At 49.0% G+C, this 27,394-nt stretch overlaps 1 protein-coding gene across 1 annotated transcript in view; it reads right to left on the bottom strand.

Annotated features, from left to right (window-relative positions):
* The window catches only part of LMNTD2 (lamin tail domain containing 2), a 58,649-nt gene that overhangs the window by 17,017 nt on the left and 14,238 nt on the right, over positions 1–27,394 (bottom strand). The window contains exons 4-8 of the mRNA XM_074998555.1: positions 24,442–24,520; positions 21,524–21,703; positions 6,195–6,293; positions 5,676–5,791; positions 4,227–4,444 (exon numbers count right to left, since the gene is read on the bottom strand). Coding sequence (XP_074854656.1) covers positions 4,227–4,444; positions 5,676–5,791; positions 6,195–6,293; positions 21,524–21,703; positions 24,442–24,520 — 692 coding nt within the window. The remainder of the gene's footprint in view (positions 1–4,226; positions 4,445–5,675; positions 5,792–6,194; positions 6,294–21,523; positions 21,704–24,441; positions 24,521–27,394) is intronic.

Raw genomic sequence — 27,394 nt, 5'->3', positions numbered from 1 at the left:
TGCCCTCAGCGTGGAGAAACGGGTCAGCATCACTGTCTGGAAGCTGGCCACTCCAGACAGCTACTGATCCGTGGGCCAGCAGTTTGGCATCAGCAAGGCCACCGTCGGGGCTGTCCTCATGGAGGTAAGAGGACCCATGGGGGGAGGGGGAGGCAGCCCTGGCAGGGAGGGGAGGGGAGGGGAGCCCTGGCAGAGGAGGGGAGGGGAGCGGAGGGGAGGGCCACACACACCCTGCACACCCCTCACTGGTGCTCTCCCATGTGCTTCCCCTGCAGGTCGTCCACGCCATCAATGCCCTGCTCCTCCACAGGCTCGTGAGGCTTGGGGACCCGGATGCCGCCATCACAGGCTTTGCCACCCTCGGCTTCCCCAATTGCTTCGGGACTCTGGATGGGACCCACATCCCCATCCGCGCCCCGGAGCACAGTGAAGGACGCTACCTAAACTGGAAGGGCTACCACTCAGTAGTCCTCCAGGCCTTGGTGCACAGCCAGGGCCGCTTCCTGGACATATATGTGGGCTGGCCTGGCAGCACCCACGACGCCCGGGTATTCTGGAACTTGGGCCTGTGCCGCCGGCTGGAGGTGGGGACCTACATCCCCCAGTGGGAGATCCCTATCGGGGACACCACCATGCCCCTCTGCGTCATCGCAGACGCAGCATACCCCCTCCAGCCCTGACTCATGCACCCTTACACGGGCCACCTGTCAGCCAGCCAGAAGCGCTTCAACATGCGCTTGAACCACGCGCGCCAGGTGGTGGAGCGCACATTTGGCCGCCTCAAGGGGTGCTGGAGGTGTCTCCTCACCTGCCTTGATGTGGGCCCCACCAACATCCCCCAGATTGTGGGTGCGTGCAGCGCCCTCCACAACCTCGTAGAGAGCAAGGGGGAGGCCTTCTTTCAGGGCTGGGCTGTGGAGGCCGGCAGGGCTGATGTGCAGCCACCCGCTGCCCCCAGTTGCCAGGTGGACCCCGAAGGGACCTGGGTACGGGAGGCCCTGTGGGCCCAGTTCGACGAGGCCGCGGGGTGAATGCTGGCAGGCCCCCCACTGCACCCCCCCATCCTCCACAACACTCCCTGCCCCTAAGCCCACACCACAGAGCACCCAAGAGCACCCCCCCACTTTTCTTGTAAATAAAAACAGACATGTTTTTCGTGAAACCAGAATATATATGTTGAACTCTTATTATTATATCATAACTATGTACAGCCAAAATAAATATTATATATATACGTATTATAAGATGAAAGGAAAAAAAAGGGGAAGACAAGGAAGGGGAAAACTATTTACATGGGGGGGCAGGTATCATCAGAACAGAACAGAACAGGGGTCTAATACAAACAATTTACAAAAGATAAGTGAAGGGGATATATACAAAGGAGGAGGAGGGGGGCCACGTCCTGGGCTCCACACCCCCTAATGTCCAGCGCTGGGGGTGGGCGGCTGCGACCCGCGCCTCGGCCGCAGCCCACGCCGGGGCTGGCTGGGGGCTGGGCGGACCGGGAGATAAGGCCAGCGGGTGTCAGCTGGCCCCAGGTCCCTGTCGGCGGAAGGGTCCTCGGTGGTGGACGGCGGTGCGACGGCGGGTGGAGCAGCAGGTGGAGCGGTGGGTGGAGCAGGCAGGGCGGGCAGAGCGGTGGCCGGCGTGGCATGGGGGGCCAGGTAGTCTGCGATGTGCTCAAATGTGCACATAAAGGCCGCCATGCCTCCTGGCACCAGGCCAGCGCCCGCTCCTGTAATTGGACGTGCCGGTCCTCCACCCACAGGCGCTGCTCGGAGACCTCCAGCTGCCGACGGAAGATGGCCAGCAGCTGGGGGGTCCGTCGCCGTCCTCAGATGGTGCTGGCTCTGCCGTCGTCCCCACCCTGGGTCCGGTCGGTGCTCCGCCGAGGGGCTGGCCTGGAGTGATGGCCCCGGTGGGCTCTCCGGGATCACTGACACTTCGCCGGCGCTCTCCGGTCCTTCCGATGGTGCAGCTGCAGAACACGGGGGGAAGAAGAGTGGAGACAGCTGTTAGTGTGGGCCCCGAGCCATGGCTCTTGTCCCCCCACGCCTCTGCTGCTGGTTCCCCATCCCCGTCCCCGGGAGATGCTGATGATGATGATGATGAGTGTCCCACCCCCTCCCGCCAGGGGACCCTAGGTTCCGCTCCCCCCATCCCCAGGGATGGGGCATGGCACTGTCGTGCTGGGGGGGCAGGGGCTGATGCACTCTTCTGAGGGACATGCCACTGCTGTCCTTGGGGCCATGGTCATCTGGGCATGTGGAGGGCCCTGGTCATATCTGTTACCCCCGCCCCTCAACCCCAGGGGTGTGCACCGGGGGGGTACATACCTAATGGTCCACTCCCATGGTCGGGGGACACCCGGTGGGCGGACGCCCTGCTGGAGCTCCGGGACGGGATGTGGATCCGGAGCCCCGCATCGCTGGAGGAGGACTCCCCCTCCTCCTCCTCCTCCGGTGCCCCAGGGGTGGGCTCCTGGGGGGCCCCTGGGGTGCAGGGCTTACCTCTGGGGCGGACTCTGCCTCTGGGGCCTGCTGGGGCTCGTCGGCCGAGGTATCAAGAGTCGCCGGAGGGGAGGAGGTGTGCCGGGGGCCCAGGATGGCCCTGAGCTCCCTGTAAAAGGGGCAAGTGACGGGGGCGGTCCCAGATCGGCCGGCCGCATCCCAGGCCCGGGCGTAACCCTGCCGCAGCTCCTTCACCTTACTCCTGTCGTGGTCAAGAGTGCGGGCAGGGTGACCCCGGGCGGCCAGGCCCTCAGCCAGCCGAGCGAACGCATCTGCATTCCGCCTCTTGCTCCCCATTACCTGGAGCACCTCCTCCTCACTCCAGAGCCCCAGCAGGTCCCAAAGCTCAGCCTCCGTCCAGGAGGGGCCCCGCTGCCGCTTCACAGCCTGGTTGCCGGTCTGGGAGCCCTGGCTCCCCTTGGAGGGGGTGCCCTGGTGGCGCTTAGGGGGCTGGGGGGCGGCCATCGCAGCGGTGGGGGGTTGATGTGGCTGCTCAGAGACGTGCAGGCTGGCCGCGTGGCTGGGCTGCCGCCTGCACGCTCTCTCAGCTTCCTGCACAGGAAGGCAGGGGGCGGGGACCTTTAAGGGGCCTCTGCACGCGGCGACCATCGAGCTCAGGGGGCTGGAGAGAGTGTCTCTCAACCCCTCAGCTGATGGCCGCCATGGCAGACCCCACTATTTCGATGTTGTGGGACGCGCAACGGCTACACGTTCCCTACTTTGACATTGAATGTTGAAGTAGGGCACTATTCCCATCTCCTGATGGGGATAGCGACTTTGACGTCTCGCCGCCTTACGTCGATGTCAACTTCGAAATAGCACCCGACACATGTAGCCGTGACGGGCGCTATTTCGAAGTTGGCGCGGCTACTTCGAAGTAGCCGGTACGTGTAGACGTGGCTTTTGTGTCCAGTGTTGTGGCCTGGTGTGTGAAATGTGCTTCAGAAAACAGATAGCAATAGGGGTAGGGAATGGTCAGTTCTCTCCCACAGTAGTACAATGCAGGCAGCTGTGGGGGGATGTTTGAACTAAGTAAGGTGAGTTAGCTGAGAGGTTATAGTTAATGCTGTCATATTGCAGCTGCTGTAGATCTCCAGAGGTGACTGCAGGAGCTCTTCTTTTTGTGAGTTACATATTCTTATCTTGTGGTTAAGGCTGAGACTCAAGAAATATGGTCAATTTTCAATTCTGCCAGAGGCTTCCTATGCTGTCATGGGGAAGTCACTTAATCTCTCTCTATAATGGGCGTAATAAAGCTCCCTTTGCCTATTTAGTCTACAAATTCTTTGCACTTAGGGCTTGTCTCTTATGTCCTTGCATGGCACCTAGCACAGTGAGGTCTTGATCTTAAATAGTGTATGCAGACACTTGTATAATAATTCAATAAACTCCCCAAAGTGGTTAAAACGTGCTTAGTTCCTGTAACTTGCCAGCTGAATCCTGACTTCAGCCATGCCAGTGACACTACTGAAAATGACTGAATAACTGAGAACATTTTTGAACTGTCGGGGGGCCAAAGTATTGTAACTGGATCTCCCAGGACAGTAGTTGTCACATGGTGAAGGAGATGTTTAGTGTCATCGGTAACTAAATCTTGCCCTCTTGGAGGGATTAATCTAGATTACATGAGCTCAGGCCATGTGTCTGCAAGTGTTGTCCAGGATTCTTAACTTCCCTAATGGCAGATATAAATTCTGCCATTTTATACAAACTTACTACTAGCATGCTTGGGCTGCATGTTCTCCCAAGATGGTGTGAGAGTGGGAAACAATACCGCAACTTCGGACCTGCTTGGTGCAGAACCAAGATGTGATTTTGGAGAAGAGATTGCATGCCACCAAGGACTCTCGGAGTGCAGTGCCCTCTCCTCTCTTCCAGGTGAACCGGCCCACTCTAGACTTGAACTGTAGTTGCTAAAATCACTTATTTTCATTCTGTAGGAGAGGAGAAAATGTTTAAGTCTGGATTAATTGATTAACTTTATAAAGTTTAGCACCTTCTATATCAGAAATAGAATGAATTAACTAATGAGCTATGGGGGAGGGGAATAATAATTCTTCCTCAATCTAGTAGGAAGGAAAAATATATTATGTATGGTTTGCCCAGATCCTGAAGGTAGCACGGGTTCTATCAGTAGTATATTTAAAGCTGAGCTGACTTGCAAACTAATAGCAAACAACTTCAGAATGTTTTACTGGATGCTTCAGCTCAGCAGTGAGCATCATTTTATCCAGAAAGGATTTAAAATGTATTTCACCAAAGTCCATTTCCTGCTTCATATAATCCCCCAACATGCACTTTGCTGATAATGTCATGCCTACTTCTTACAGCCTACAGTTACTTTGTAAAACAAGATTTTTTTTTTAGGAAAATTACAAAATGCACTATAGTGTATCCCTTTCACCCACTGTAGCAGATGGCTGCTGTCATGCTATATGAAATAACAGACGGACCTGTGTCTATATATAAAACACCAAACTAGTTTCCATGCAGCTTGAGTTCCAACTTTTTCTTCGTTGTTTACCAAGGACCACATTCTGCCTGGAACTCTATCCAACAAACACACATCTAGGGGCTGAATAATGTAACACTGGTAGACATTCATTGCCCCTGCTGTCAAACAGGTTTTCACAATTACACAAAACCAACATTCACAGTATCACTGCTAGGGTCTCACTTCATTTCATTCTTCATGCAGGTGTAAATCTTGCACACCCTATAGCAATCCTGTTTCTTCAGTATGTAGCTCAGGGTAACAATGCCTTGGAGGTATATATGGGACAATGCCCTGCCTCGTATATACCCGTAAGGGCATGGCCAACAACGCTCTTGGAGGTTCAAGGAAAACGGAATTCTCAGACAGTCTGGAAGGTTCCATGAGCTTCTACAGAGGTCCAGACCAAACACAGCGCTTCGGTAAATCCATTGGGTAGGTTTCCCTCTCGTGCACACAAGTGTTATCAGGAGTCACTCCAACAACATCAATGACGTTATATTGGGGTAGGAGAGGTGTAAGTGTGACTTTGCCCCATAGACTTCACTGGGGTGCACCTGACCCTAACTGTGAAGACACTAGCAGTGCTGCAAACATCGGTGTTGTGGGATTAGCCAATGGCCCTGTGGTAATGGAGAACAGGCAAGGAACAGTCACTGGTTTTGCTGTACCTGGGCTCTGCCTCCATAGAGGATGTGCCATAGAGGTTGACTTCTGCTTGAACTACTTCTGATATCTGGGTTTCTCCATCAGAGTTTTCCATCTCAGGTGTCGCTGGCTTTCTATCCTAAAACGGGAGAAGACGGTGAGCCTGCCAGTTGCTATCCAAGACTGCAATCTGTATATCTCAGCCACCCACTAAGCCCTTTGATGTCATCTAAATACCATAGCGAAAAACAGTGGCAGAATGTCTCTTGTGCTGTTCCAAGCCCATGCCTGCACCTTTGGATGTCCCAACCTCCTGCTCTGCCATGTCCTCTGAAAAGGCTGAACAAGAGCCTAACTGGCAATGCCAGTCCCAGGCGCGTTTCTCTTCCCCTCCGTCCCCCTCACTAGATTAACACCACCTCACGCTGATGCTGGAATCGGGCAGGAAAGTGGAAGCCTATGGCAGAAGGAGTTTCAGGTCAGTAGTCTTGTGCATATCCTTGATTCTACCCCCCAAAAATGAAGTTGTGCATCTGACTGACCTTGAAGAATGAGTCCAGGAAGCTTGTGTGCTTGGGGATCCTCCGCAGTGCCATGTTACTGGGTTCTGCCGCCACGCTGTTCCCAATCTCTGACCAAAGCTGAGTGGAACAATGCAAGCAGCAAGTTAACAGAGCTGTTGGGTTACGTATGACCTCCTGAGCGTCTTCCTTTCTCATCCCCCTCTCCGACAGTTGGATGGGCCACAGCCCCACTGCATGGGGTGTGCTTTGATCCTGATCACGGATTCTCGAAGTGGGGATCCAAACAGGGTCTGTAGGGGAGTGTGACTGATACTACCCACTCCTCCTGTACCAACAGATGAGAGAAGGGCCTTTGTTACCTGTGGGAAGAGTCCCAGGATGGCACTTCAACAGTGATGGTAACTGGAGCTCCAGTTCCCTTTAAAATGATGGGCCTGGAGGCAACTGTCCCCTTTGTGCCCCCACCCCCACCTGCCATTGGCAGGCCTGCGGATGTCCATAATAAGTGCAGTTGTCCCAGTTTAGTTGCGAGAGTAGCCGACACACATGCTATGTTCTAGCATTGCAGTAGAAATGGGTTTATAGTTGGCTGGACATGCAGCTTAGGCATGGTCCAGGCCCTGTTCAGCTGTACCCAAGAGTACAATTATGGTAGTGTAGGTTACACCTCAAGCTCAGACAGGGGGCTTTGCTGGCTTGGTTGTGTTTATTCTGAATTCTGCAGAGTCTTGGCTTCTCTTTCACATTTAACATACTCTTAAACTCCTGCATCTCCCACTGCCTTATCTCCCTTCTCCTGCCTTCACCTCCAGCCCCAAGCTTAGTTTTCCCTGTGTATCTCAACGACTGAATTCTAAAGAGTCTGGACATGTTCAAGAGTCTAAAGTTCTTCTCTGAAAGGGCTGAGATGCACTTTGCATCCCCTTGGAGCTGCTGAGGTGCATGTCCCTCACCTGTCCTGCAGGTCGTCCCAGGTTGTTTTGCTCTTCACACACTGAGGATCCATTGCTCTTGTTCATGATTGGTTGTAAGGTTTGAAACATAATCTCCCTCATTAGTTCAGCTCTGGTTCTGTTTATTTCATGGGGAAAGGGGTGTCATATTTTGTCTTCAAACCCCAAAGACTCCTTCCCCCCATCCTGCTCTGTCTTGCTTGTTTGCATGAAGGGGCCCATAATCAAACAGAGCCATCTGCTTTTCCACCGCTTTGTTCATTTTGCCTAAAATCATAAGGGCTAATTTAAAAACAGAAGGAAGATTGGCCACAGGGAGAAATAATCTGTGACTTCCATATGCAGCAAAGGCTTATTGGATATCTCCCCCTAGTGACCAAATACTACAATTAATCTAGGGGCTGATCCTGTTCCCATTTAAATCAATGGCTAAATTCTTATGAATTTCAATTTTGCAGGATCAGTTCCCTCCTTAGTGGTGACGATTATGGATGTGCTTCCAGGCAGGGGGGATCCTAACATCATGCCTGTGTTGGATTTAATTTTTGGGGGTGTGAGGGCTTCTGTCAGTGGCATTGTCTAGATTACTGAGACACCGTCATCTGGAATACTGTGTTCAGTTCAGGCTGTCCAGCCTCAAAAGGTACAACAGAATTAATGACAGGTCAGAGTCAGATGATGAAAAACACCAAAACTTCCAAGGAAGGGGAGGTTTGTTTACTTTAGAGAAGAGTTAAAAGGAACATTATAGTCATGAATTGTATAAAAAAATAGAGCAGGAAGGATTATTTGTCCTTCTTGTGACACAGGAGCAAAGATACAGGCAAAGAAATGGAGCAGGTGCTGAAATTACTTAAGAGAGAGTATTTTTCCCATGCACACACTGCAAAGTTAAACTGTGGAGCGCACTGTCACTAGATGCTATTGAAGGCCCAAAACAGGAGTAGAGGTCTAGATAGCAAGCAAGGACACGCTGAGTTACAGCACTAAGACCATTAAATAAACAAGAAGTTGAGCAGTGGGTTATCCATAACTGCCTACTGATGTCTGTTTTGCATCTTCTTCGGAAGCAGCTGGCACAGAACCCCTGGGTATTGCTGCACTTCTGTCTACTGCACATAGACAAATGTGTGTTGATGGTGCTTATGCTCGCATGCTAAAAATAGCTGAATGGACATTGTGGCAGAGGCTTGCACTAGCTACCTGAGCTTGGATCCAGGGCATGGTGGGCTTCAGCTCACATGGTGATGTCACAGTATCCACACTGCTATTTTTAGTATTCTAGCGTGAGCCCCACGCACTCAGGTCTGTCTACCTGGGCAGTGAGGCTCCCCTGCAGCTGAACTCCAGCCACACCCAGCGTGATGGAATGCCCAGGGTGTAGTATGGTACCACTGTGCCTCCTAACTCTCCAGCCTGGGCTGTCTCTCACAATGCTTTGCTAGTGACAAGCAGCAAACCCCTCCAGGTGCTGTTGTCACTCAGCACAACCACATGCAGAAACCTCATACCCAGCCAGAGTGCATGTATGCTCCCAAAGCCACTCATGAACCACTCAGAGAAAGAAACTAGCCATATCCCCACAGTTTCTAGCCTTGTAGCTCATGATTATACTGTCTTATATTAATTGATTCATCTCCTCATCAATAGAAGGTGGATCTATACTAGCTTTCATAAACCTGAGCAATTACCAAACACTTTAGGCAAACTCACTGGTAAAGAAAAACAGTTAAACAAGTATATTGACTACAAAAGATAATTTTTAAGAGACTGTAAGTGATAGGCAAAAAGTCACAGTGATTTCTGAAATGAAATATAACCAGTCTAAACTCTCAACTGCATTGGACTGGGCAACAACTAGCTTAAGCAGCCTTTCCCACCGCACTGGATATAGGAATTCATAGCACACAGATTTCACCCTTGATGCCTAGGCCAGTCTCCTTTTGGAGTCTTATGAGTGTGTTTGTTACTTGCAGCATAAGTGGGTGGGCGGAGAAAGGGCCCACATGTGGCCCCTGTATTGTTTATATGCTTAGTCCCATGTGCTTATAGAGTACAAGTCTAGGCTTGTCTGGTAGCCATTGCTGAGTCACCAGGCAAGGCTGAGCAATTCCTCTGGTGTGGCCCTGTGCAGGTGAGTCATTGATTTGTAGCTTTCTTGCTGCATAATGGCCGGTGATTTCAGTTCAGCATCCGCCAGTATGTTGGTTACCTCCTTTGTCATGGTCTCTGGAAAGCTAGTATTTGAGCACCTCCCAAAACCATTGCAACAGGCTCACTAAATCCTGCCAACTATTGAGTCTATGCTGAGCTCGGGATCTGAGTGTCAAGGTGTGTAGTCTAAACATTATACAAATACTAGTAGGTAGGGTCAAATTAGAACGGTGAAGCCACAAAAAGAGCTAGAAATACAAAGGTTAACAAGAAAGCATTCTATACATGTATTAGAAGCAAGAGGAAGACTAAGGACAGAGCAGGCCCATTACAGAATGAAGAGAGAAAACAATAATGGAAAATGTGGAAATGGCAGAGGTGCTTAATGACTTCTTTGTTTCAGTTTTCACCCAATAGAGTTGGTGGTGATTAGATGCCTAACATAGTGAATGCTGGAGAAAAGGAGGTAAGTTCAGAAGTTAAAGTAGGAAAAGAAGATTAAAAAGTACTTAGAAAAGTTAGATGCCTTCAAATTACCAGGGCCTGATGAAATGCTTGCTAGAATACTCAAGGAGCTTATAGAGGACATGTGTGACCCACTAGCTCTCATCTTTGAGAAGTCATGGAAGTCAGGAAAGGTTCCAGAAGACTGGAAAAGGGCAAATACAGAGACCATCTATAAAAAGATAAGGAAGGACAACCCAGAAACTACAGACCAGTCAACTTCACTGATAGGAAAGATAATGGAGCAAATAATTAAGGAATCCATTTGCAAGTGTCTAGAAGGTAATAAGTAACAGTCAACATGGATTTGTCAGGTACAAGCCATGTCAAACCAACCTGATAGCTTTCAAGCCTTGTGGGTAAGGGGGAAGCAGTAGACGTGGTTTACCTAGAGCAGTGGTTTTCAACCAGTGTGCAATGGCACACAGGTGTGCAGTGAGAACTGTCCGAGTGTGCTTTGAAATGTCATCAATTTTCCCTCGCTGTGGGTTTTTGTAGAGCTGAAGCAAGGCGAAGTGCTGACTGTGCAGGATTCTGTGCTGGGAGGCAGCTGCAATGCTGCTTTCCAGCCCAAATGGGCAGGCAGGGAGCCCGCTTCCCCTCCCTGTTGTGGCAATGGGGGAGGGAAGGTGGGTGCACATTGGAGCTGGGATGCAGTTTAAATGCTCCAACAGGTTGGCAGGAAGGGGGGTCCCCTGACCCTGTAAGTAGTTTCAGCAGTTACTGACGTTTCAGCAGTTACTCACTTACTCAACATCCTAATTGATCTTTGTTCAGCTTGTTGGATGCACTATGTTGTAAACCTCTCTAGTAAAGCAGTATCCATAGTAAATGCAAGTAAATGTAATGTTTTTGAGCAATCGATTCAGCTGAAAAAAGTGGGTGCCTGTTGGAATTGTCTCATTGAAGTGTGCGTGTTACTGAAAAATTTGGGAACTACTAACCTAGACGTTAGTAAAGCATTTGATCCAGTCTTGCATGACCTTCTTATAAATAAGTGAGGGAAATACAAGGTAAATGGGGCTACTATAAGGTGGATGTATAACTGGTTGGATAACTGTTCCCAGAGACCCGAAGCAGGTCTTTGCCCACAAAAGCTTATGCTCCAAAATATTTGTTAGTCTATAAGGTGCCACAGGACTTCTTGTTGTTTTTGAAGATACAAACTAACTCGGCTACCTCTCTGATATTTGTTCCCAGAGAGTAGTTAAAAATGGTTCACAGCCTTGCTGGAAGGGTATAATGAGTGGGATTCTGCAGGCATCAGTTTTGGGACTGGTTCTGTTCAATACCTTCATAGATTTAGATAATGGCATAGAAATATGCTTATAATGTTTGCAGGTGATACCAAGCTGGGAGGCGGGTAGAAGTGCTTTGGAGGATAGGATTATAATTCAAAACAATCTGGACAACTGGAGAAATGAGCCAAGGTCAATAGGATGAAATAAGGACAAATGCAAAATACCATACTTCAGAAGGAGCAATCCGTCGTATACATACAAAATGGCAATGACTGTCTAGAAGGAGTACAGCAGAAAGGAGTCTAGGGGTCATAGTGGGCCACAAGCTAAAGATGAGTCAACAGTGTGATAATGTTGCAACAGAAGCAAACATCATTCTGGGATGTTTTAACAGGGCAGGGTTCGTAAGCAAGACATGAGAATTAATTCTTCCAGTCTACTCCATGCTGGGTAGGCCTCAGCTGGAATATTGCGTCCATTTCAAAAAAGATGTGGACAAATTTGAGAGAGTCCAGGGAAGAGCAAGAAAAATGATGAAAGGTCTAGAAAACATGACCTGCGAGGAAAGATGGAAATAATTGGGTTTATTTAGTCTAGAAAAGAGCAGACTGAGAGGACACAGGGTAACAGCTTTCAATTAACTAAAAGGTTGTTATTACAATGAGGAGAGAGGGGAAAAAAATGTTCTCCTTAACTGTTGATGATAGGACAAGGAGAAATTGGCTTAAATTGCTGCAAGGGAGGTTTAGGTGGACATTAGCAAAAACTTTAACCATCAGGGTGGTAAAACACTGGAATAAATTGATGAAGGAGGTTATGGAATCTCCATGACTGGAGATTTTTAAGAACAGATTAGAGAAACACCTGTAAAGGATGGTCTAGATGGTGCATGGTCCTGCTATGAGTATAGGGGACTGGACTTGATAACCTCTCAAGGTTCCTTCTAGTTGTAGTATTCTAGGATATTTAATTACAACCGTACAACACATTCTCATAACTTCATATGTATTAATGATATACATACTGAGATAGAAAAATAACCTTCATCAGACTTTCCTTTGCTGCCTCCCATGGCATGCTTTATATGTCACATCACAATTACGTACAAAATGAGAACTTACAGGACACTGCCCCAAAGTATACAGCAGCAGGAGCCCCAGCGTTAGACTAGTTGGAGGAGCGCTGATCTGACAAGTCTGGTACTTCCTAGGATCTAGTTCTCCTGTTCCTGGGCCAAGAGAGTGGGCGGCCCCTGGGCGTTTCCCCTGCAGCTGGATTTTAGGCCCACCCACAGACTTTTTGACAACTTTGTGCCACCAGCATAGTCGCCAGCACTTGCCTCTGAGGCTGCAGAGGAGTTCTGTCAATTCAGCATGTAGCTGTGGGGGATATCTCAGTGGTTAGAGCATTGGCCCTGTAAACCCAGTGTTGTGACTCAATCCTTCAGGGAGCTGGCCTGGGGCAGGTTAGATTTAAAAAAAAAAAAAAAAAAAAGCTGTTGGGGTGGTGATAGGCCTTGTTGTGAGGGTAAGGCACTGGGCTCCATCACATCTCAAGATCCCTTCCAGCTCGACAAGATGTGTATATCTCCTCTCAAAAAGGGCTTTATTCTTCTGAGTCCCCTCCATGTAAGCCACACTATCAGGTATTGGACAGGTGGTGTCACAGCAAAATGTGAACTTACAGGCACTCCAGCAGCCTGGGTGCTATGTGACCCAGCTCTGCCTTCTCTTCCTCACCTCCTGTCTTCGCAATGCACTGACACAGCCACCCTGAGCTAACCTGCTGCCTCAACTGCTCATTACAAATTTATTTTCTGTTGCAGTGACATAAGGGCAGCTCTGGCTGTGATCTGCCTGCTCTTGTTATTCCCACCCCTACTGGATGCTTTCTGCCTGAGCTCTGCTGCATAAGGACATTGCATCAAAACTGAGCCATCCAGGGCATGCAGTGCTGTCAGTTTCCACACTTGCCCATTACATAGCTTCTGTCCTCTTCTGGATTACAGCAGAGCTGCATACTGCATACCATTGCCATAATGCAATTTGCAGATCCCCCGTTGCTGCAAGCTCAAACCTGTTCCAAGGTTCTCGCCTCTCTGCCAAGGTTTCTTTGCCGCATTAGGCTTCTAATTCCTGAACAGGAGACACTGTGCTCAGCTAGAATGGCTTTGGAATTTCACACGCACATGTCATAGAATTTATTCCTTCTAACAGGGCATAGTGCTTGAATAAGATTATTCCTAGCAGGGCTCTAGGACACTTTCCTTGATAGGTGCATGCAAGTGCTGAGGTTTTTTGCTCTGTTTGAGATCTGTATTGTAAAACAACGGTATGGAGTACAGAAGCTGCAAAGTTAAGCACCTTTTTGTTTTTGGTTTAAACCAATTATTACTGAAAAAAATCTTGGGTTTTACAAAGGATATTTTTCAGGTTTTTCTGATTTTCACCCAACTTTTGTTTCCTTCAAATATATAAAAATAATGTGTTTAATTAGGAAACACAATAAATCACATGAAATATGATAATAAATTAGTCCTGTCTATATATGCAAAACTGCCTGTTGAAGTAAGGCTATGTGTATGTTTGTTATCTGTAACTTCAATCTAGACTAACAGACACGCACAAAAGCTCAAAAGTGTGCGCCCATCTAAATGTACCAATGAATCTCACACCCTCTGTGTACATATTTCAAGCTGTCAGCCGATAATCATTTAAAGATCTGATGTGCTAAAATAGGACAAAAATGAAAATTGGCATCCAAATGTTTTAAAACACAAGGAACTATTCCAAAATGTTCAAAAAACAAAAATGGGAAGAAACGTAGGCATCACAAATCATATGGCCCAATTATTAAATGTCAGCATTTACAGACTAAGAATTCTAAGTCTGCAACAGTAAACTGTTTGGTCAAATGAAAAGTTTTATGTGGGGATTAGAGATGTATTGTTTTCTTAATCCCAGAGGTGGTCATGTGGTTTGAGTTCTTTTTTAAATTCTACAGCAAACCACCCTGAATTCCATTCATCAAAGCATTAATCTGCCAAATACCTTTTCCCCTGATATTTACACAGGAAAATTAAGTTTTTCTACCAATTTTTTCACCTGTTTTTGTTGCTCTGGTAATAAACACTGATAAATTACAGAGAAAAATTAAATTAAAACAAAAAATGGAGGGCTCTATACAAAGTTTGTTTGGCTTGCATAAGTCTCATTCAACAAAAGGAAAACCTGTTGGAAACTGGACTTGACAACTAAACCCTGCTAGCCTTACCCTTGCTTTAACCTGATTAGCTTGAGCAGTTATTTTCCTAGTGTGCATAGGGCCAGGCATGTACCTGTGTGATCACCCAGCCATACTTCCATTCAGCTTTAAAAGCCCAGGAATGTTGTATACTTTCTTAAGAATGCTGCTTATGCAAAATGCAATTTTTGTGTTTCCAGTCTGATCTGGACTCCTGGAAGTGACCGTGTGTGTTAAAATACACACAAGAAGGAAGGCATGAGGGAGGAGCAGCGGGAAAAGAGGCAGCAACAGGGAGAGAAGAGAAAATGTAAAGGCAAACAAATGGTTCTGCAGCTGGACAAATGCTTATGCACATCCAGTCTTATTTTAAAAACCAAGTATGCGCGGGGCGGTTGCAGGGAGGCGGGGAGACATCAAAAGCAGATCTTCATTAGATGCACCTCAGGCAGTTTTTAATGCAGTAAATAATTTAAACTTAAGAGTGTCACAGTTCACCTGCAGGTTACGAAATGGAGTTTTGCACTAAAGAGATGTGTATACACATTTGTGACTCTTGCTAATAAGAAATCCCTCCCTTCCCTCGCTTTAGTTGCTCCTTTCTAAGGTATCTGAGAATGTATGTGAATGAATCTATCCCAGCTCTCTCCTGAGAGCTAGGGAAGTACCATATCCCCATTTCACAGATGGATAAACTGAGGCACGCTGGTTAGCAACTTGTACAAGGTCACATGGTATGTTCAAGGCACAGCCTGGAACTCAGCAGTTATCCGATGAGTCCTAGGGCTAGTACTTCCTATGAGACCATCTAGACACGTGCTAGCTATTTGTAGCAGCAGTGTTACAGAATGGAGGCCTCTTGATCATTGACTTTTCTTCACATCCTCATATCTCCAGCCTTGCAATGTTACTCATGGCAGTTTAGTGAGGCACAGCTATTGGGGCTGGGCACCCTTTCTAGCCAGGTACCTTGGCTTGCCCTATTCCAGTGATATCTTGCATCCTTTCAGGTCAATACCAAGGTCACTGTATGAACATTACTGAGTTTGGGGTGTCCAGCTGCTCATATTACATGGGGCACTTCAGCCAGAATCCTGCTATAGAAGGAGACTGCCACCCTGAACTTTACAAATAACAAGCTGCCCTGTACCACCTGAAGGACTAACCAGTTTATTAGGTAATGAGCTGTCTGTGAATAAAGATACTTTTGCATTGAGGATCCTATTAAAAAGCACAAACCCAGACCTCAAAGCCATCAAGAACTGAGGACTGGGAACAAGGGATAATGGCCTCCAAACAGCCAGAATTAATGCATAGCTCTTAGTGAGGTTCTTGTCAACATCCCTGGTGCAGGAAAGACTCAGGTCAACCTGGCACATTGCTCTTGGTCAGTATATCAGGAGCCAATGTCATGATACGACAGAACCTTGCAACACAGGGTTTGCCTACTAGGAATAATGTGTAGGATTGTTACTGATCCACTGAGTCATCTAATTGTTTTTAGGAATAAGGGTCCTTTCAAAAACAGGTTTTATGTTCGAAAGAGCCTCGTCTACACTGCTTTTATTCTTTTGAAAGAATATGCAAATGAGGTGGCGGATATGTAAATCTGCACCTGATTTGCATTTTGATTTCCCTCATTTGCATGCCTCTTTTGAAAGTGGAGTGCTAAGGTAGATGTAGCTTGTGTGTTTGCTTCTAAACAAAATAAATACAGACAGAGACTCACCAAATGCAAATGTGTTTTTTACACTTGACAAATATTGGGGGTGGGGAGCAGATGAGGAACAGGTGAAATGATTCCTATAACAAGGGATATACATAGCAGTTGAAGATGACTTCAGTGTGATTTACAGAGTCAAAAATAACAGGAGGGAACATTTCCAGAAAGCCAGAGCAACTGTTTGTATATCCCTATATCTTAGGCCATGGCTACACTAGCACCCCACTTTTCAAAGGGGGATGATAAAGAGCCACTTTGGCAATGCTAATGAGGCACTACCATGCATATGCAGCACTTCATTAGCATAATGGCGGTCCCGCATGTTTTGAAAGTGCCGCTTTTGAAACACATGCCGCCGGTGTAGACAGGGGCATTTTGAAAGGATCCCCGGACTTCGAAAGCCCCTTCTTCCCATTTGGTTTTGGGAAAAAGGGGCTTTTGAAATCCTGGGGGTCCTTTCAAAAAGCTCCTGTCTACACCGGTGGCATGCGTTTCCGAAGCAGGACTTTTGAAACGCATGCAGCTGCCATTATGTTAATGAGCTGCTGCCTATGCATATCAGTGCCTCATTAGCATCTGCCAAAGTGGCTCATTAGCATCCCCCTTTTGACGGGGTGGGGGGGTGCTAGTGTAGCCATGGCCTTCCTGTGTGGGACAGGGATGGGTCCAGAGTGACCTAGCTAAATTGGAGGATTGGACCAAAAGAAATCTGATGAAGAATCCCAAATATTGTTCCAGGATAGGGACTAACTGGCTAAATAGCAGTGCAGCAGAAGAGGACCCAGGGATTACCATGGATGAGAGGCTGGATATGAGTCAACAGTGTGCCCATGTAGCCAAGAAGGCTAACAGCATATGGGGGTGGATTAGAAGGACCATTTCCAGCAGATCTAGAGAAGTTATTATTCCACTCTATTCGACACTGGTGAAGACGCATCGGGAGCACTGCAGCCAGTTCTGGGCCCCGCAGTATAGAAAGGATGTGGATGTATTGGAGTGAGTTCAGCGGAGGGCAATGAAAATGATTAGGGGGCTGGAGCACATAACCTCTGAGGAGAGGCTTAGGGATCTGGGGTTGAGTTTGCGTACGAGAAGACTGAGGGGGCAATTTGATAGCAACCTTCAGCTTCCTGAAGGGGAGCTCTAAAGAGGATGGAGAAAGGTTGTTCTCAGCAGTTACAGAGGAAGAGGTGTAGGATGGATATTAAGAAAAACTATTTCACCAGGTGGGTGGTGGAGCACTGGAATGTGTTACCTAGAGAGGTGGTGGAATCTCCATCCATAGAGGTTTTTAAGTTCTGGCTTGACGAAGTCCTGGCTGGGATAATTAGTTAGGGTTGATCCTGCTTTAGGCAGGGGGCTGGACTAGATGACCTCCTAAGGTCCTTTCCAGCCCCAGGATTCTATGATTTGGACACTATGTACAGTGGAGGATAACGCTTTTATTTTCACAAAACAAAAAAGCAGTCATGTAGCACTTTAAAGACTAAAAAAAATAATTTATTAGGTGACGAGCTTTCATGGGGCAGACCCACTTCTTCAGATCTACATGGCTACCTCTCTGTAACTAGGCTTTTGTTTGTTCTCCCAATGTCTAGAGTTCTAAGTGCTTCTTGTGTGGATTTTTTAAACAGGTTAAATCAGGTGGAATTAGGAGGTGAGAAAGACATGGAAATTGTTATGATTAGATTTATTATACTTGTGCTGAAATGAAATATGAGTGTGTCAAGTAAGGTTAATCAGGATAAACTTCCACATAATTTGATAGTGGTTTTCAGTATGCTAATAACAAAATGAAAAGTGTGTTTTTAAACAAGCTTTTTATTAGAATTGGAGGCGGGGACATTTCTATGCCTGTTAGGTCTTCCAAAGCTCTCTCTTATTGTGATGCATAAAGGCCCCAGTTGAGAGCCAGGCCCCTTTATGCCTAGGTGCTAGATCATGGTTTCCCAAACTAGAGAGCCTGCCCCACTGGGGGACGTGAAGAAATTCCAGGGGGGCGGGGAGTGAGGTAACCCAGCCTCCCATCTTCCCCTGCTCTTTGCTTCTGGCTCTCAGTCCCTGCCACTTTATGGCCGTGTCTACACGTACCCCAAACTTCGAAATGGCCACGCAAATGGCCATTTCGAAGTTTACTAATGAAGCGCTGAAATGCATATTCAGCGCTTCATTAGCATGTGGGCGGCAGCGGCACTTCAAAATTGACGCTCCTCGCCGCCGCGTGTCTCTTCCAGACGGGGCTCCTTTTCGAAAGGACCCCACCTACTTCGAAGTCCCCTTATTCCCATGAGTTGATGGGAATAAGGGGACTTCGAAGTAGGCGGGGTCCTTTCGAAAAGGAGCCCCGTCGGGACAAGACGCGCGGCGGCGAGGCACGTCAATTTCGAAGGGTCGCTGCCACCCGCATGCTACTGAAGCGCTGAATATGCATTTCAGCGCTTCATTAGTAAACTTCAAAATGGCCATTTGCGTGGCCATTTTGAAGTTTGGGGCACGTGTAGACGTAGCCTATGTGGGTGACCCAGCACAGCCACTATAAAAAGCAGGCAGCCGGCAAAGACCCATGTGCAAAGGTGAGTGTGGGTTGGTGAGGGGAGGAGGATGGGGTTAGATGCGGGGCTGGTGGTGCCTGGCTTTGTGGGAGGGAAGGGCCTCAGATGGCCAGATGGCTTGCAGGATTCACAGGGCTTGGGCGGCTCACCCTGGTATCATGGGGCTGAGGCGGCTCAAGTGGGTGGCTGGCCCTAGCGGTGTGGGGCTTGGACAGGCAGCTCTGGCATTGCAGGTCTGACGTGGGCAGGTGGCTAGCACAGGCAGCTCTGGCTGTTGCATGGGGCTCAGGCCAGCTGGGGCTGCACCAGGCATCCTCAAGGGGCCAAGAAAAAACATTTCTGCTTATTTTTAATTTTAAATAACATTTTTATATTAAGTTTTGGTGTTTATTTTAAATTACGAATTGATTTTTTTTTGTAAAAGGGGAGTTGGATGATGGTAAAGAAGAGGTCAGGGGACTTGAGGGTTTCTCAAAAATCAAAAGGGGTTATGATACTGAAAAGTTTGGAAACCCCTGTGCTAGGGGTTCATACTAAGCGACAGCCCTTGAAGAGTGTGCGCTCTAAATTAGACAAGATAGCTAAAGGGAGCGTTATTATCCCCATTCAAAAGATGAGGAAATGATGTACTGATAGTCCAATTTACACTAATAGATCCATTTCTCCTGTCTGATTTACGCTGGCTCCACCTAGCTCCAATTCACCCATTAGCATTGTGCTATAGTCAGATCTGCAAAACTTGCCTCTGCATTCAGATTTTGAAATCTCCAAAATCTGTGGGCGTTTGAATCGGGGCTTTGGGCCCAGGCCCACCTTTCCCATCTGTCCTGCATGAAAACCAGGGACACTGAACATGGTCATAGAAGGGGGGAGGCAATAGAGGAATATACTTGATAATACACGTTGCTGCTTCCTTCTCCTCTCCTCCTCCGGTCTCTTTGAATTAGCCACTTGGTTGCACTGTTCTTCTGGTTTTATGTGCTGCTGATAATAAAGTAATTGCTTCTGACAGGCACTGTTCTTCCCTGATTCAGCCATACACCTTTCCTAACCTTTCCTGCTAAACTCCCCTTGTGCAGCCGCTATGGCCTGCCCCTGAGCCTCCAGTGACTGACAGCTGTGTCTGAGGGACACCACTTCAGTGTAAAGCACTCCCCTTGTCCCAGAGAGGCTTTCACAGCCGGTCGCTGCTCAGCGTCCCCAGGTAGGCATGGATGATAAGGGTAAATCCAGGGGTGTTCTCAAATCCTCCCCTACTCCAGGTCAGATGTCACTGCCAGCTGAGCTCTAAGCCCTCGACACCTTGCATGCCTGGGATGGATCTGCTGGATCTTTCCTACTTACCTCCCGCCTGCCGGAGTCAGCCACGGACTAAGCACAGACCTATCCTTAAGCACATAGGGAGTCCCCATGAATTCAAAGTTATGTCTGCTGCTTAAGTACCTTATTGAATCAGGGCCAAAATGAGCTGCAGGAGGAGGGATCTGTTCAGTGCCTAGCCAGTACTGGGCTCCCTAATCCTCCAAGTCAGACACAGGAAAAAGGCACAACCTCCTGACATGTAATCAGGGAACACCAGGCAGCTTGGAGCCAGGGGTTAGGTGGGAGCAGGGAGTGTCACCTGCTGAGGCTTCCTGCTTAGTATCACTTGTTTAGTACTGTGCAGAGCACCCAGTCATGCAGTCCCTGCCCACGAGAGCTTGCCGTGCAGAGGACGGAAAGCACTGGCAGTGATGGGCCTTCCAGTGTGATTTCCGTTTTGGCCACCTCTCTCCTCCTGGCAAGCAGGGTGAAGCAGTGGCGTATCAGGAGGGGGGCATACCAAAGGTACTGGCCTGGCAGACAGCTTGGGAAGGGCGGAGGAGGCATGCAGTGAAGTGTGGAATGGGGCATTTCTTGGTGTTCTGCTCCAGAACAATGGCTGGGAAGAGACTCCATGGAGAATGGTTCCCAGGCAGAGCAATCTGCTCGGTCAAGTGACCAGCTGGAGGACTGCAACCTCCAGCTCGGAAGGAATTACAGCATGGGAAGGACGTGGACTCAGCACCCCGTCCTGCCCCGTCTGCAAGTGAGCCTCCCCCAGCAAGGGCAGAGCTGATATCTGAGGATCCAGGCTCTCAGTGAGCGCCATAGTGGCGAGGCAGCTGTCTGGAGCCCTGACGTTCACCAGCAGTGAGGGGATGAGATGAACCAGGCTGGCTCCTTCTGGTGCTGCCTCCTGGAAAATGGGCAGCTCCCTAATGAGTGAGAGCCTGGCTTACTGCCAGCAAGGAGCAGGGGGAGACTCTCAGCCGCCTCCTCACAACTGCTATTTCTTTGTCTTCCCCACTGCCCCACAACCACTCCTCTCCATACACCCTGCCACCAAGACCCTGTCCAGAGTGGAGGTGGCAGGGGTCACCGTGAGGCTGCTGGAAAGGGAGCCTCAGCCTCTGCACTTCCCAGGCCATCCCACCCTGTCTGCAGGGCTCCATCCAGGAGGAAGGATGAGTTGCTTCCATCCCAGTGGAGGGCCGTGTGCTCGAGGCCCTGGAGGATGACAAAGGGTTTGCAGGGAAGCAAGGTGGGAGGTCAGAGCTGGGGAGGGTCTGGGGGGTGAACAGAACCAGGTTGTGTGTGTAGATGGGAACAGCTTGGGGGAAGAGGGGAGAGCTTGTCAGGCAGAGACCAGTCCCTTGCAGAGTGGGTGGGGTTTCTGTGTCTGGGGTGATGTGTGTTCATTTCCAGAGGATGCTTTGACGGTGCCAATACCCGGCTCTCCCTGCTGATTGGGCTGTTAAATCACGGGCCAGTGGATTTGTCTGTAGATCAGGCAATTTAATCTCATGCCAGTCCCAATGCCTGGAGACTCTGCAGCTTTTGTCTCTGACCCCAAGTGCCTTTCAGCTCCCCCCCGCCCCCGCCCCCGCCCCCAGTTCTTTGTTCTCACTCTTTTGCTGTGAGCTCTCTAAAGCTCTTTGTTCCCTTTACTTCCTACCTCAAAACTATCCGTTTCTGGCTCTCCACCCAGCTGCACACTGGCCCTTGCATCCTGTGGCTCTGTGAGGCCTGGGGTGGGTCTCTCAGGCTGTGATTTCTCCAGTCTCTCAATCTCTTTGTAGAGTTGCTGCACCAAGAGCTCCGATTTGCTGAGTTTCTCCTTCAAGAGCTCGATCTCCTTTTCAAAAAGGAAAACTGTAAACACCAAAGCCACCCGCGTGGGGCCATGTTCCCGGCTGCCATTCCCCGCCCCCCCGTACCCCTAGTTCCAGCACTATGCCACTATGTGACTCATTTTTATCTTGGGGTGCTTCACTACCTCACAATGCATGGTCATGCTGTTTCCCAGCCATCGGAATTAGCCTAGATGGCGGCAGTTGAATTGGACTCAGGCCTGTAATGTTACCCCACCCCATCCCCCTGGTAGGGCTGTCAGCAGGGGTTGATAGCTTCAGAGGGTAGCCATGTTAATTTGCTGTTTTCCAGAAAACAAGCAGTCCTCTAGCACCTTAGAGACTAACAAACTTGTTTATTAGGTAATGAGCTGTTGTGGGTAAGACCCACTTCTTCAGATCTGCAGAGGCTAAGGCAGCGCCCACCAAAGCCCTAGCCAGGCCAGAAACACACTGGCCTGTTAGCAGCAAGCTACAGCTCAGCCAGAAGGGGAAAGGAGATGGACAAGGTTTCAGGCAATGAAAGGTCAGTCCCAAAAGACAGTCTCTGTTCCACATGTAGCCTTGTTAGTAGATGGGTCTATTGATTACTGATTTATCTCTCAAGCCGTGTCTACACGTGCACGCTACTTCGAAGTAGCGGCACTAACTTCGAAATAGCGCCCGTCACGGCTACACGAGTCGGGCGCTATTTCGAAGTTAACTTCGACGTTAGGCGGCGAGACGTCGAAGTCACTAACCCCATGAGGGGATAGGAATAGCGCCCTACTTCGACGTTCAACGTTGAAGTAGGGACCGTGTAGTCATTGCGCGTCCCGCAACTTCGAAATAGCGGGGTCCGCCATGGCGGCCATCAGCTGAGGGGTTGAGAGACGCTCCCTCTCGAGCCCCTGCGGGGCTCTATCGTCACCGTGGGCAGCAGCTCTTAGCCCAGGGCTTCTGGCTGCTGCTGCGGCAGCTGGGGATCCATGCTGCAGGCACAGGGTCTGCAACCAGTTGTGGGCTCTGTGTATCTTGTGTTGTTTAGTGCAACTGTGTCTGGGAGGGGCCCTTTAAGGGAGCGGCTTGCTGTTGAGTCCACCCTGTGACCCTGTCTGCAGCTGTGCCTGGCACCCTTATTTCGATGTGTGCTACTTTGGAGTGTAGACGTTCCCTTGCAGCGCCTATTTCGATGTGGTGCTGCGCAATGTCGAAGTTGAACATCGACGTTGCCAGTCTTGGAGGACGTGTAGACGTTATTCATTGAAATAGCCTATTTCGATGTTGCTACATTGAAATAAGCTATTTCGATGTAGGCTTCACGTGTAGACGTAGCCTCAGACTGCTCCTAGGCTGTCTTAATCCTAATAATATTCCTGACGATGTAGCCCTCAGGAGACTTAATTTTTAACCAATGCACTCCAAGGCTGCATCTACACTATAGGAGAGATCTGTGCTCTGAGACTGATGCTCTGAGAGTCAGTTTAGTAGATTTAGGGAGGACCCCCCCAAATCAACTAGAGATCAGTTTCTGCGTGACCCCTTTAGCCTGCCTTACTCTTCTTGCTGGGGTAGAGTGAGTGGAGAGTTTCTCTTGCTGGACCCCCGGCGGCATAATGCTTGTGGTAATTTGGCCTATGGTACATCTACTGTTGCTACGTTACTGACGAAGCTGGAGTTGTGTAACTTAGGTTGACTTTCTGTGTTGTGTAGACCAGGGTTCCCTCTAGTTTTTTCCATCCACGGGCACATCAGATTTTGTTATGAACACCCAGGTCTGTGCCCCACCCATAGAAACACGTGCCGCCCACTGTGGGGCGCTGGGGGCACTCTGCCATTCAGCTGAGCAGCAGATGAATCTCTCCTGGGTGGCCGCCCAAGCCCTCCGCTTGCAGGGAACACTGGTGTGGACACAGGCTAAGAAGTTAATCAGTGCTCAGAACACCAACCCATCAGCAGAGGTGACCAGGGTGGGGACTGCAGGAGGAGCGCCAGCCACGTACCCCTGCCCTGCCCCCTCCCCCTCTCCTCCCATGCCTCTCCTCCTCCATCCATGCCCCACCCTTGACCCTCCCATACTCACCCTACTCTGCCCATGGCCCACTGTCCCATGCCCCTGCTCCATCCTCACCTGCCATTTCTGGTGCATGCAGGGCAGTTCCCCACCCCCAGCTCCCCTCCCTGAAGCAGTGCGGCCTAGGAGTAGTGTGAGCTAGGAAGCTCATGCTCCAGTGCTCCAGTAGAGGTTCCTGCACCTTTCAGAAGTGGCATGGTGCTAATGGTGGCTGGGGGGAGGAATGCTGGGGTGTGTGTATGTGGCTCCCTGTGCACCTGACACATGCATCACCTATGCCAATCAGTCCACATTGGGCAGGTTGCGTAGTCCTGAGTGTCTTGGACTAGGCTGAGCATCCAGGGCACAGTCTGTCTGGTCACAGCCCCTACATTATTTTCTTACAGTCAGGCTGCACTAGCAGTGATGGCCTCAGTGCACAGCATTGCATGTGCCCTGTTAATACCCATGACAACAGTGACCTATACTGGGGTCAGGAAGAAGCCCTTCAGCCCAGCACTGGGGAGGGGATGGAGAGGAGTCCATGCTGCAGATAGCCAAGTAAAGTCCCATCTCAGCCAGCAAGGAGAAGCCCAAGCCCCTTGCAGCACACCTGGCAATAGTGCCCTGGGCATGGGCTCAGCTTGCCCAGCAGTGAGGCCAGCCCTGTCTGAGACCCTCCTCCCGGCTTGCTGGGTTTCAGTTACATACCTTCATATGCTGCTCCTTCTCAGCCTGCAGTTCAGAGCTCAGTCTCTCTGTCTCCTTTTGGAGGTGCTCTTGCTGGTACCTACAGAAATGGAGATGCTCTTGATTTGGTACCTACAGAAACCCACAAAATTGTTACACTGCTCTTTCCAGTTCCAAACCATTATTCAGCCGTATCTCAGTACAATAGACAGAGCCCTGCACATCCATGGAGATCTGCTTTCTCTCTGAAAGTATCTACGGATGCGCTTATCCAGATATGGATGCATGTATAAATGTGGTATCTAGACCTCCACAGATCTGTGGATATCCAGTTTATATCTGCAGGTATCCACATGTAAATCATGGATCATTTTTACAAACACAGATGTGGATGCAGATACCAATTTTGTATCTGTGCACCACTCTAAGAATAGCAATATTCCAGGCATTTTAGAGCCCCCCAAAATGCTTGGTATCTTACAAAGGCCTAGACAGACAGAACCGACCAACAGTAATGTCCTTGTGTGTTCCTGCTTGCCGGAGCATGAGTAAAACAAGGTCCCAAGAATTAGCACCTTTGTCTCCTTTTCAGTTTCTGCCTATGTTGCCCTTCCATCCTCCCTTGGGCAAGACTGGATGGGGACTCCTTTTCAAAAGCATCAACATTGCTCCCGGGTTAGATCTTTACAACACCAAGATGATTGTTATGTTCACTACATTTCCTGAGCCTGTTCCAGCTCCCTCATCCTCTTACAGTACGTAGAGGGAGGAAAGCCTGTTGAGAATCTGTGGGTCAAGCTTAGTGGTGTAGGCAGCACTGGAGATGTGGTGGTTGGTGTCTGCTACAGGCCGCCAAATCAGGATGATGAGGTAGATGAGGCTTTTTTTGGACAACTGAGAGAAGTTTCCGGATCACGGGCTCTCGTTATCGTGGGGGACTTTAATTACCCTGATATCTGTTGGGAGACCGATACGGTGGTACACAAGCAGTCCAGGAAATTTCTGGAGAATGTTGGGGATCACTTCTTGGTACAAGTGCTGAAGGACCCGACCAGAGGTCGTGCGTGGCTTGACCTGCTGCTTACAAACAGGGAGGAACTAATAGGGAAGGTAGAGGTGGGTGACAACCTGGGAAGCAGTGATCATGAGATGGTAGACTTCAGGATCCTGACCCAAGGAAGGAAAGAGAGCAGCAAATTACACACCTTGGACTTCAGAAAAGCAGACTTTGACTCCTTCAGGAACCTGATGGGCAGAATCCCCTGGGATGCGACCATGAAGGGAAAAGGAGTCCAGGAAAACTGGCAGTATTTTAAGGAAGCCCTATTGAAGGCGCAGAAAGAAACCATCCCGATGCACAGCAAGAGAAGTAAATGTGGTAGGAGACCAGATTGCCTTAATGGGAAAATGCTTGGAAACCTTAGGCACAAAAAGGGAGCTTACAAAAAGTGGAAACTTGGACAGATGTCTAGGGAGGGATATAAACGTATAGCTCGAAAATGTAGGGCAGTTATCAGAGGGCGAAAGCTCAACTGGAATTGCGACTCGCGAGGAATGTGAAGGGTAACAAGAAAAGTTTCTACAGGCATGTTAACAAGAAGAAGGTGATCAGAGGGGGTGTGGGGCCCCTACTGGATGAGGGAGGTAACCCAGTGACAGATGATGTAGGGAAAGCTGAAGTACTTAATGCTTTCTTTGCCTCTGTCTTCACAGACAAGGACAGCTCCCGGACTAACGTGATAAGTGATGCATTGTGGGATGAAGGTGGACAGCCTTTGGTGGGGAAAGAACAGGTTAGGAGTTATCTAAAAAAGCTAAACATACATAAATCCATGGACCCGGACCTAATTCATCCTAGGGTTCTGAGGGAGGTGGCATATGTTGTTGACAAGCCCTTGGCTGTTATCTTTGAAAAGTCGTGGAGATTGGGAGAAATCCTGGATGATTGGAAAAAGGCAAATGTGGTGCCCATCTTTAAAAAAGGGAACAAGGATGATCCAGGGAGCTATAGGCTGGTCAGTCTCACATCAGTCCCTGGAAAAATCATGGAGGGGCTCCTCAAGAAAGTCATTTTGAGGCACTTGGAGGAGGGGAAAGCGATCAGCAATAATCAGCATGAATTCATGAAGGGCAAGTCATGCCTGACCAATCTGATTAGTTTCTATGATGAGATAACTGGCTCTGTGGATAGGGGAAAATCAATGGATGTGATTTATCTTGACTTTAGCAAAGCTTTTGATACGGTCTCCCACAATATTCTTGTCAGCAAGTTAAAGAAGTGTGGATTGGATAAATGGACGGTAAGATGGACAGAAAGCTGGCTAGAAGGTCAAGCCCAGCAGGTAGTGATCAACGGCTCTATGTTGGGATGGCGGTCGGTTTCTAGTGGAGTGCACCAAGGTTTGGTTCTGGGTCCTGTTCTGTTCAACATATTTGTCAATGACCTGGATGAGGGGTTGGATTGCACCCTCAGCAAGTTTGCAGATGACACTAAGCTAGGGGGAGAGGTAGATACGCTGGATGGTAGGGACAGGGTCCAGACTGACTTAGACAAATTGGAAGAATGGGCTGCAAGAAATCTGGTGAGGTTCAATAAGGACAAGTGCAGAGTCCTGCACTTGGGCTGGAAGAATCCCAAGCATTGTTACAGGCTGGGGTCCGACTGGCTCGGTAGTAGTTCTGCAGAAAAGGACCTGGGAGTTGTAGTGGACAAGAAGCTGGACATGAGTCGACAGTGTGCCATTGTAGCCAAGAAGGCTAATGGCATATTAGGTTGCATCAAGAGGAGCATTGCCAGTAGATCAAGAGAAGTGATTATTCCTCTTTATTCGGCTTTGGTGAGGCCGCACCTGGAGTACTGTGTCCAGTTCTGGGCCCCCAATTATAGGAAAGGATGTGGATACACTGGAGAGGGTCCAGCAGAGGGCAACCAAAATAATTAGGGGGCTGGAGCATATGACTTGTGAAGAAAGGT

This window comes from Carettochelys insculpta, chromosome 6 (assembly GCF_033958435.1).
Source record: "Carettochelys insculpta isolate YL-2023 chromosome 6, ASM3395843v1, whole genome shotgun sequence".
In the NCBI taxonomy this organism is placed as follows: domain Eukaryota; kingdom Metazoa; phylum Chordata; order Testudines; family Carettochelyidae; genus Carettochelys; species Carettochelys insculpta.
The sequence above is the reverse complement of the archived record's forward strand: the minus strand, read 5'-3'. Positions and strand labels throughout refer to the sequence as shown.